This window comes from Coffea arabica, chromosome 1e (genome assembly GCF_036785885.1).
Source record: "Coffea arabica cultivar ET-39 chromosome 1e, Coffea Arabica ET-39 HiFi, whole genome shotgun sequence".
NCBI classification, from domain to species: Eukaryota; Viridiplantae; Streptophyta; class Magnoliopsida; order Gentianales; family Rubiaceae; genus Coffea; species Coffea arabica.
The window spans coordinates 14,085,892-14,097,960 of NC_092311.1; the positions used below are offsets into that span (position 1 = coordinate 14,085,892).

At 32.8% G+C, this 12,069-nt stretch overlaps 1 protein-coding gene across 1 annotated transcript; it reads left to right on the plus strand.

Moving 5' to 3' along the window:
* Positions 1–5,193: 5,193 nt before the first annotated feature.
* On the plus strand, positions 5,194–9,815 carry LOC113701093 (cathecol O-methyltransferase 1-like). Its single transcript, XM_027221586.2, has 4 exons — positions 5,194–5,877; positions 7,653–7,963; positions 8,814–8,878; positions 9,425–9,815. The coding sequence occupies exons 1-4, from the start codon at positions 5,405–5,407 to the stop codon at positions 9,719–9,721; spliced, it is 1,146 nt and encodes a 381-aa protein (XP_027077387.1). The 5' UTR covers positions 5,194–5,404; the 3' UTR covers positions 9,722–9,815.
* The last annotated feature ends 2,254 nt before the right edge of the window (positions 9,816–12,069 follow it).

A 12,069-nucleotide genomic window follows, 5' to 3' on the forward strand; every position in this document is an offset into this window, starting at 1 on the left:
TTTTTAATTTTGATATCGCAATTGTTCACGACTTAGATATAATTGGTCAAATCTTATTAACAAATATAGTACATTCACTATTACAGCAAATAAATTATAATTTTCCATATTATTTAAACATAATTCTATTAAATATCAATGCATGTTACAAAAATATTAACCTTCATGTTAATTAATCATAAAAATATTCACTTACTATTTAATAAAAAATATTAACATAATCACACGTAATCATGGGCACTATAATATGTACAAATTTGGGTGCAGCACATTTTCCAACCTTCTAATATGTATTTACAATCATAACAGACTAATTAGTAATTACATGGGAACACAGCTGCCTCTCGTCGTCCTGTGCATGTAAAATATACAAAAAATGTAAACAAATTTGTTGATTACCTAAAGCGGGCCCCTAGTCCTGAAGCAAAGATTCCTGCCTCCAACTCTCCAACCTTCTAGTATGTATTTACAACCATAACAGACTAATTACATGGGGACTGCAGCTGCCTCTCGTCGGCCTGTGTAGATAGTAACATGCAAGCATGTAAAATATACAAAAAATGTAAACAAATTTGTTGATTACCTAAAGCGGGCCCCTAGTCCTGAAGCAAAGATTCCTGCCTCCAACTCTCCCACCGTTCAAATAATAGACATTTCTCAGTTTGGATCCCCTGTTTTTCAGGTATTTTTTAAAAACTAGTTTTTCAAATACAATAAAAATTTTTAAAAAGTATTCTAAAAGGTAATCTAAAAATTAATTTAAATTTTTTAAAATTTTCAAAAATATCTCAAAATATATTGTAGAAACTTTTCTACTCTTAAATATCCCACAATATTTTCTAAAAATATTCCAAAATATATTCTAAAAACTCTGCTACAGCAAAGTTTTTCAAAAATACCCAAAAAAACAGTTAATACAAACGGCTGTAAAACAGCAATTTTATTGTCAATAGTTGGAAATAATTATGTCTTGAAAATTAAAAATTGATCAGTTTTTGTAATTGTAGTAGATCCGTAGATAAATGGTAATTATTCTAACAATATGGTGCTTATTTTTATTGATTTACTATCGACATAATCGCACATAATGATGAGCACTAATGCAGGGTTTGTTTGGATTGGGTTTATTTCCTCAAATTTATTTGCTTACATCATCATTACAATTTCCAATACACCTTTTTACCTTCCCAATTATCTTTTTATCTCACATACATCACATCACAAAAAGTGTTACAGTAAAAATATCTCTAATAATGTGTAAAAAATCGTGTGTAGCACAGTTTTTCAGCCTCCTAGTATGTATTTACAACCATAACAGATTAACTAATGCAATATAATGTGTGAAAAATCGTGTCTAGCACAATTTTTCAGCTTCCTAGTATGTATTTACAATCATAACAGATTAATTACACGGGGGATACAGCTATCTCTTGTCGTCTTATTTAAATAATATAGCATGTAAGCATGTAAAACACATCAAAAAATAACAGTCATTTAATCACTTAATCACTATTAAAATTTTAAATCTTGATTATGAATGGGAGGTCAAGCGTTCAGTGGCTTCCTCAGAGATTTCTCGTTCGTTGAATTCCCCCTCCCCCAAGAATTGGATTGCGCACGAAAAATGGAAACGAATTTGTTGATTACCCCAAAGCGCGGCCCTAGCAAAGATTCCTAATAGAGTAGGTTGCGCACGAAAAATGCAAACGAATTTGTTGATTACCTAAAAGCGGGCCCCTAGCAAAGATTCCTGCCTCCAACTCTCCAACCGTAATAATAGTAGGCGGTGCCAGTTGTCTGCTTAATATCTCATTTTCTGATACGGAAGTAGGTGGCTTGCCCCAGTAGGGTTTCCATCCCACATCGGGGGGTTGGATTTGGGTTTATTAGTTCCTGGGAGCTCCTCAAGAGTTGCCGGCTTTTGAGGTGTCTTCTGAGATAAGGTTAATAAGTAAAAGTCTTGCCGTTTCGGTAAAAAGACAAACGATGGGGACACGCAGGGGAGTTATACTGGGGTCTAGAGGAACTAGGTAGTCAGGCGGCCCTACTGGCTTGCTCCTGTGGGGTTTCCATCCCACATCGATTTCTGGGGGGTTTGGGTTTGGATTTATTAGTTCCTGGGAGCTCCTCAAGAGTTGCCGGCTTTTGAGGTGTCTTCTGGGATAAGGTTAATAAGCAAAAGTCTTGCCGTTTCGGTAAAAAAAAAAAAGATACGGAAGTAGGTATGCCTGTAGTCGTAGATGTCCCCGCCAGTCCGATGGTGGGAGAAGAGTATTTCAGAGTTTTGAGTAATTTTCGGGAAAATCGTTCAAAACGTCCTTCATATTTTATAAAATGACTTTTTTCGTTCATTATTTTTAAAAGTGTAATTTTACGTTCCTTACAAATTCACATTGATCAAATTTGATCCCTATCTAGGTTTCCGATTAGTTTTTTGTCGGAATTCATCACATGCAAGACGTGATCATTTTTTAGGGGCAAAATTATCAAATTAAAATTTACATAATCCATCTATAGTCCCTTACATTTCACAAAAGAAATCGTTTCGTCCCTTACATTTTACAAAATAAATTTTTTTCATCCCTCAAATTTCTCAAAATGAATTTTTTTATCTCTCATTGACCGCGTGTACGAATAGTTTTTATTTTTTTAATTCATGAATATATCTATTTGATTTCATATAAATAGTACAAATAATATGTAATATATCTCTATTTGATTTCACTTAAACATATCGATATATACATGGGTTTAAATCTAATAATTTTGTTTTAAACCTATATATATATACGTGTGTGTGTGATTTCACCATGTGAATCTATTCAATATTTGTAGTATTTTCTATTTTAATAATAATTCATTTATTGAGTTGTTTAATAAGAGTTTCTAATTAATCGGTGTTAATTCGAATTCTATAGTCATGCTAACAAATTACAGTTTAAATCTGAAATTTTTACTCGCTACCGTTAAGACCAACAGTTGAATTTCTTACCTTATGATTATTTTAAATTTTGAAAGTGTCAATTACTTACTTCTTTTTGTCATACTTTTCCTTTGTTTATTTTTTCTGTCTAAATTTAATTCGATATAAACACTTGATAATGTTTAGAATTAAATGTTTTCTTTGTTTTCAATTTTCGAGTAAAAGGAATGAACATGAGTGAAAAACTAACAATTTTTTTAAACCCCTGTATATATCTATTTTAATTTCACATAAACAGTATGTTTAGGCGAAAATTAAATAGAGATATATTTCATGCTATTCGTATTGTCCAGGTGAGATCAAATAGATATATAAATTAGTTTTAAAAAAAAGTTATTCATACACATGAACAATGAGAAATGAAAAAATTTATTTTATAAAATATAAGGGATGAAAAAATTCATTTTGTGAAATGTGAGGGATGAAACAATTCATTTTGTGAAATGTGAGGGACAAAAAAATTTATTTTTTGAAATGTGAGAGACTATGGATTGAATTATGTAAATTTTGATTTTATAATTTTGCCCTTAAAAAGTGATCACGTGCAAGGCACATGGTGGATTCCGACAAAAAACTAGTCGGAAACCTGGATAGGGATTAAATTTAATCAATATGATTTTGTAAGGGACGTAAAAGTACACTTTTAAAAGTAAAAGATGAAAAAAGTCATTTTACAAAATGTGAGGGACGTTTTAAACGATTTTTCCACAATTTTATTGTCAATAGCCGGAAATAATTATGTCTTGAAAATTAAAAGTTGATCATTTTTTTGAAATTGTAATAAATCCTGCAGATAGATGGTAATTATTTTAACTATATTGAGCTTATTTTTGTCGATTTACTGTCTACATCTTTAATATTAGTGTGTACATTGCTCCTGATATTAATAATTAATAACTAAGAGGATTCACCCTGGATTCATTATTATAGAATAAAATTGAGGGTAAAAATTAAACTATTCCCCAGTTTAGATGCGTGAAATCAATTGTGAGAAATAATTTTCAAATTGAAAACATAAAATATAAATATACGGTGATTTTTCATGTTTTTATACTTGGGAATACATATCATTTTGAGTATGCTTTTCACTCTATTTTTGGTTTTTTTTTTTTGTGCAAGAAAAAGTTTAGGCAAAAGGGAAAGTTACAATAGGAATGGCACCACGGCGGGGGTGGGGGTGGGGGTGGGAAAAGGGCCTGTTCGGCTGCCCAAACATTCCTTCACCCAGCCACCTGCTTCCCCTTGTCCTGTTTCCGATGGGGGCAAATAGAAATTTGTTAAGTGTAAAAGAGTAAAAGTGTAATTAGTAATTTAGTATAAATGTATTAATATAATTAATGGGTAATTTGTATTAGTATAAATGTATAATTATTAGTATAATTAATAATATTAAGGAAGGGATTAAATCCATACCCTATGCACTTATTAGACACTTTCGCCCTTAGTTTTTATACATTATATCAACACTTTTAATAGTATTTAATTATCTTTCTACACAATGAAAAGAAGGAATATTAACGTCTTTTCTACAGAAAAAATTCACATCGAATCTTTATTTAAGTTTTATATAGAAATTCCTTTTCTTGTTTCTCTCGTTCAAAATTTATGTTTCTGCTCTTCCCTCTTATGACCTACTGCCATTTTATTTAATTAAATTTTCTTTAAAACTTACATGTAACAAAATAGTATATATTACTGGTATCAATTCAATCTGAGTGCATATTGTACCTTGGAAATTGCTTGATTTTAATTTTATGGAATTGAAATTTGTGAACATTTCTATTTACATGCTTATTAATAATTGAAAATTTTAGATTGCTAAATTAAATTTTAAATTAGTAAATATTCTTAAGCCATTGTAAATGTTTTAAAATATTTTCTTTTACAATTTAACCATTTGTTTTTTCTTTCTTTTATTAAATAAACATATGTTTCTTGAAACTACAAGAAGCAGTAAATGAACTTAAAACCTATGGGTGTAAGTTTATAAGATATGAATTTAGTATGGAGAGATGTGGATTTAACCCTCCCTAATATTAATTATACTTATTACATATACATAATCTAATACTTATAACTAATAATATAATCATTATAACTAATAATATTAAATATATTTTATATTAATTATAATACATATATTTATTTGTTTTTTTTTTAACTGGGGGAGAAAATGAATTCCCGCCCTGCCCCAGCCCTGCTTCAATTGCCTTCCCTTTTAGTTAATCCAATTAAAGGTACGGGAAAATCGAATATTTTTGAGTGGCTTTATCGCGGCACTTACAGATCCCGTGCCAACGAAAAATTATTAAAAACGGAACTAGAATATAGACTTTTTCTAGGCAAACTGAGCTGACCATGCAAGTCCAAATGAGCTTCTATATAAGGTGGAGTAAAGCTGGCAGATAGAACTGAGTCGAAATGGAGAGTTCAGTGAAAACCCAATTGAAATCATCATCATCATCGGGTGAAAATGGAAAAGAAGGAGAAAAACAGAACCATTTCTCGTATGCAATGCAGCTGGTTAGTTCGGCTTCACTGACGATGGTTTTATACAATGCTGTGAAGCTAAATTTGTTCGAAATCATTGCCAAAGCCGGCCCAGGAGCCAAGCTATCACCTTCAGAAATCGCATCCCAGTTGCTTGTGACTAATAATCCTGATGCAGCTTCCATGCTCGACAGAATGCTTCGCTTGTTGAGTAGCTACTCGCTGTTCACTTGCGACGTCGTTGAGGTTGCCGTCGACGGCGGCAGTGGTGGGGAAACTAATGTGGGTTATGAAAGAGTTTATGGGTTGTCTCCGGTTGCCGAATATTTTGTACCGGATGAGGAGGGAAACTCAGTGGCGCCCCTGGTGGAGTTGCTTCAAGATAAGGTCTTGATTGATAGCTGGTAAGCTGGTTTGATTTTCTAAGAATGCTTTTTAGTATTTCTGTGGATAAACTCAGGTTTTTTTTCTTTGTTTTATTTTGATGAGTAATTAACAACAAATATACAGGAAAACTGATGGAACAAGTCCACAGGTTTCTTGTTTTCGGCATGTAAAATACATAAATTTTAAGTGAATTGAATCCGTAGAGGAAATACAATAAAACTATTAAAGCTTGACATCAGTGGAGGATGTATTAATAATTGACATCAATCAATGACATCTTGTTGGTTTCCAGTCAAACTTGTTAATTTTTAAAGATTCACATTTGGGTTAACTACAAAACACCCCATCAGAAACTTATTATTTTCATATCCACATTTTCCTATTGGCACTTGGCAATGTTTCTAATACAATAACACAATCAACCTTTTTTTTTTTTTCATTTCTCATCCTCTTCATACCCTCAAATCAAATTGAATTTTGTCCTATAAGATGTACATGTTACAATAAGAGATGAAGTTCCACTCAATGAAATTAATGATTTACTAAAAAATATATCTTCTCACCAATATAAGATTTAAAGGAATGCAAGAAATATATTTTTACTAAATCCAAGCTATGTCCTCAACAAATTCAATGAATTTGAAACAAATATATTTTCACGTGCATTATTATTTTTGCTTTTCTGCAAAGTGTGCATGTCAAATGATCAAATCATACTTAATATGGATGGCGGCTACATGTTTAATTGTATCACATTGATAATAACTTGAAAATTCACAAGTTAATTCATCCAATTGGACAATGAGTGGGACAATGTGAGAAAGTGACATTCATTTTGGGGGTATCTTGTAATTAAGCCTTTACATTTTACATATGTTCTTGATTATTTTTAAGAATTTTAAATTTCTATGTGGTGGTTACAAGTATTGTGCGTTACTATGTCTAAATGCTATATGAAATAATATTACTTAATGAATACAAAATAAGTCTCCTAGGCCAAAACCAGTGAGGATGCCCACGTTGGTGGGTGGGACGGAGTATATCTGTTTATAAATTGACCTATAGATGACCTTAGTCTATTAAAAAGGAATGCAAGAAAGGAAGAATGGTTGTTCTAAGCTGAGTAACTTGGATAAATCAAAGCCCATAAAATCAAGTTATACCGCGTGGAAACTTTTGCCATGGGTATCACAAAATGCATGACAAACTTTTACTTATGCCTCAGAAAATGGTAAAAAGTTCATCATGCAGTTTAATGAGCAATTAAAGATCAATTTTTCATGAACATGATCTTTTGATAACAAACATTGTACATTGATTTTCACATCTTATCTTTTGTAGAGGCCTGATCTATTTTCAAATTTTCAGTTTCATATCAGTGATGATTCATTGATTGCTTGTGTGCTTAGTCCATTTCTTGGCATATTAGCAGAACCAGAGATAGAGAGTTTGGGAGGCAAGATTATGAAAGATGTACATTTGAGAGGATACCTTAAATTTGTCTAAAAATCTCGAGGAGGCAAACTCTAAATTTTTACAAGGGTGTAACTGAAAACTCTTCATTCTTTAAGGGGATACAAAAGAATTTTCAAAATCTTGGGGGTCGGCCGCCCCTCGCTGCCTCCTATAGATCCACCAGTAGACTGGTGTATTGACGTGTTGAAGTCATTTCCTATAAGTTAGATAAATAGCTAAATGGTTTACCTTGTCCTGCTGAATTCTTTGGGTATGAAAAACTTCATGCAGTTTTACTTGCAAATAGTGGGTGCCTCAAATTTAGCTCTTATTTTAGGTATGAATTAGGGAATGCTGTCCTTGATGGAGGAGTTCCATTCAATAGAGTCCATGGTGTACATGCATTTGACTACCCTAGCAGGGATCCCAAGTATAATGAGTTATTCAATAAGGGAATGGTTGGTCCTACAGCCATAATGATGAAAGAACTGCTTCAGCAATATAAGGGTTTTGAACACCTTCAGACATTGGTTGATGTTGGTGGTGGTCTTGGAATAACCCTTCACAAGATTATATCAAAATACCCTTCCATAAGGGGTATCAATTTCGACCTACCACATGTCATTGAAAATGCACCATCCTATCCTGGTAAATTTGCACTATCGAAACTTTGCTTGTCTTCATATTTCTTCTTGTTTACCATTTACTTCACACCTACTATTGATTTAAATGCAAGGAAATTGACATAATTGGAGTAAAATCTTTTCATAGATAACTTCATTTTACAATGAAAGTTGTTTCTAGTATTAATCAATAGTAATTTTGAGATAGAATCTCTTTTCAGCTTGCTTGTTGCAGAGGAACTCTAATTTGATTTGCATTCTGCAACATGTCCACTGAGGAAGTGCACTCACACATATCATTATCTCTGTATGTCGTGTTTTTTCAGCAGAATAATGATCATATGGACCATGAATTCGACTCTTGTTCAGCTTAATATGATGCAGAGGTAGCAGAAACTTTTCTGGATGCCGATTAAAATTAAGATGTGCTGTTGCCTTGGGAATAAATTAAGACTTTGATGTGGATTTGTTTTCTAATTCTTTTTTTTGAAAAACTTCTTTTGAATGGATAATAAGTTTTGGTAGGGATAGCAAATAGAATTCCTATAAGTTGAAGACAAATTAACTGTAGAACCTTATCCAATACCTTAAAACAGAATCAACAATGCACAAATTGATTCACTATATTAGAGTAAGTGAACTTCTGAAGTATTTCTACTGATTATACTATCATTCTTGTTACGTTCAATGGAAAGCTCGTTGCAAAACTGAAATGTACAAAGATGTATGTTCACATATATGTCTGAAGGTGCATTTGTTTGGTGCAGTGCGTAAACTGTTCATAAACAGAATTGTAAATAACCATCAATTCCTGAATGTAGAGCTTTATCATGTAGTAGTACCATAATATCTATTTCATCAAAAATTTGGTGCAGGAGTGGAACACATTGGTGGAGATATGTTTGAAAGTGTTCCTGGAGGAGATGCTATGTTCATGAAGGTAACCTCGATGCTTAATTGGGGAACTGCATGCTGATATAAAAAAGTGCCCTTGCAAAATTGAATCTCCTAAAAATTGAATAACTACTGTGGCAATTTAAGAACCTTGAAAATCAGCCTCTGGAGTAACCCCTGGATACTGTTTACTTGCATGTCTATAGATGATCGTAAGTGTTACTATTAAAGCAGAAATAGATAGTTTGTACATATCCTACCACATGTATTTTTGTTATGGGTTGATCAACAAAAATGTTATGCATCACTCTCAAGGAATCTTCTTGTATGGGAAGATGTAGAATGTGCTAGATAGGATGTTTCTTAATTTTCCCTTTCTAAATTAGGTAATTTTTTTATTTTGGCATGAAACCAACAACTCAAGTTCTAAGCAATTAGCTTATGTTTGAAAATGCAAAATATACCAATAACTAATTTACAGACATAAGACCTCTGTTGCCTTGCCCTCTTACTTCGTTTCCAAAAAAAAAAAAATGAGCCATGTCAATTTGGATTGCCCTCTATCCGAATTTCATTGACAATTTTGTCACAGATGATACTCCATGATTGGAGTGATGATCATTGCTTAAAGCTGCTGAAGAACTGCTTCAAAGCTTTGCCAGACCATGGAAAAGTAATTGTGGTTGATTTGATTCTGCCCGTGAAACCTGATACTAGTGCTTTTGTAAAAGGCATTTTCCAAGCTGATGCGCTCATGATGACTCAAAATCCTGGAGGGAAAGAGCGATCAGAATCTGATGTTCGAGCCTTGGCTATAAGAGCTGGATTTAAAGACGTAAAATTACAATGTCTTGTGGGTAATGTTGGAGTCCTGGAGTTGTACAAATAGTTGTGACTGCCTTTTGGGCTGTTATTTAGTTGAAGAACAAATATTTTGGTTTGCTTGTATTTTCTTTTTAAAATAAAATCTCTATTTGGATCAATGAGCAATTTGTCTTTTAGATTGCACAATTGAAATTAAATCCTCGCTTGTTTTTTTTTTTTGTGAAAATATTATTGAGTGATATCATCTCTCTAAAGTTGGCTATCCGGAAATATTACTTGCAACAGTTGATGGTGGCATGAGCACACAGCAACAAATTGAAATGGGTTGAGAGCATCCTGGTATGAGAGCATATTATCTTGAACTAGGAGGCATAAACCGTGCGTTGCACGGTGGAAATATGGCCTGTGTTCCCAACCAAATATAATTACATTGATGCACAATCGTTTCTTGTAATTTTGAGTGAAAAGCTTTAATGTATGAAGTTCTAATGTGTTCATGTATTCGACAAGACATGAAATGATAATGTTTCAAAGTCCAAAAAAGAAGAAAAACAAAAACATATTTTGAGGGATTTCAATTAAACTAATCAACAAGAAAAATCAAAATTATAGTCATTCATCTACAAAAATAATAAGTTTCTCTTTTGTGCTTCAGCGCCTCCATGGTATACATCACAGCCTTGGAGCCTTGCAGGAGATTTCTATCAAAATCTATGGATGGAGATTCCAATAGTCTTGGAGAAAAACAAATCCATCATAGTATTGCATGGCAACTGGTGGACCATTGTCTTCAGCTGCTGAACCAAATGGATGGACACTTAATTTGCACTCCCAAGGACCATAGCATGCCTAACAACGATCGAAGCAAGAATTAATACAAGCAATCTTTGGAAAAGAACAAGTTCCAAAATCTGCGTTATCTTATTTACAAAACAGTCACAAAAATTAAATGGAAAAAAAAAAAGAATTGCAAACCAATCAAGAAATACATGAATATTAGCCTGGTCTTGTTAAAGGGAAACACAGAAATCAAAATTGACTTCATGTGCAGACTCACGCAAAATGAACGAAGTATCTCGGTAGTAACAAGGCCAACATACGAAAATTCATCCTTTTGCTTCTAGAATTTCAGCTTTAGCTAGTCCAGCAAGGTGATTCTAAATCTCAAATGTTAAAAGAAATATGAAATTAAACAGACATACTGGTGCAACAAAAAATGTACTGTTTCCTATGACTGAACACCAAAACGCCTCAATAAATCAAATTAAAGATGCAACACGTTTGTTTCAAGTCGCCTACTGAGAACCTTAAAGAATTAGCATCATGAGACCCATCATTGACCGTGAAAGTTAAGAACCTACAGTAACCAAGCAAAACTTATTAATAATAAGTTATTATGTACCAAGTGATCTGAAAAACAAAAAAGAAGCAAGAAGCAAGAAGCAAATTTGAGAAATAATCTAGGACAAGCATATCTACTGTATCGTTTCCCTAGGACAGAATACAATATAAAGCAATTCAAAAACATTGCAAATAGATCCAAGTATAATACCATCTGAATCTTATAAGAAATAACAAATGATGCTTAACCCTATGAGTGTAATAATGCTTAAGCAAAAGAAGTGAATCAATTACTCCTTAAAAGCATTTTTACAGCCAAAATTACAAAATATGGTCCAAACAACATACAGTAATAAAGTTACTAAAAAAAATAACTTCTTAAAATAAAAAGGAAAGAAACAGAATAGATCCTCCAAATAGCTAAGAAATTACAAAAAGAGATAAACCACATACTATATTTGCTAGCCTGTTAAATGAATAACAAATATTAGCAAAGGGTGGAGGGAGCACGAATGGACTCACTTACAGCTTTGCAGAATTATCATGGTGGTTGCATAAGGCAAAGCTCATGTAAGCAAAATGAAACAACAAGGAGGAGCGCAATAATTGATTGCTAAATCATTCACGTGAAATATCAAAATACGAGCCCCAGTAGTCTTTCTCTGCACAATATACACTAAGCCATCCTTCGTTCTCTCCCCCCTGCCATTGAGAATACTTCTTTTAACTAGAGAGAGAGAGAGAGAGAGAAGTAACGGACAAGGACAAAATCAAGAGGACACGTAAAATTGTGAAAACACCCATGGTGGAATAAGACTTGTTTGTTAATTGTAAATCCATTAAGATGAGTTTGGAAAAGATACCATCTATCCCAGTAAGATCATTTCATTTCAATAATTGATCAAAATTCCTATTAAATAGATTACACTAATAAGTAAAACTCGAATTGCATAAGATTTCCACTGCATTCTCAAGCCAATAACATTTGTTGCTTTCACTTGTCTCCTTGTACTTCCAATTCATTAAAGATGAAACTGCCACATCTCTTCAACTCATTTAGTTCTCATTTTG

Bases quoted from the DNA above. Each gene is read 5' to 3' on its own strand.
- LOC113701093 (XM_027221586.2), top strand. From the start codon at position 5,405: ATGGAGAGTTCAGTGAAAACCCAATTGAAATCATCATCATCATCGGGT. The intron at 5,878-7,652 runs GTAAGCTGGTTT...CTCTTATTTTAG, and splicing joins AAGGTCTTGATTGATAGCTG to GTATGAATTAGGGAATGCTG. The intron at 7,964-8,813 runs GTAAATTTGCAC...AATTTGGTGCAG, and splicing joins AAATGCACCATCCTATCCTG to GAGTGGAACACATTGGTGGA.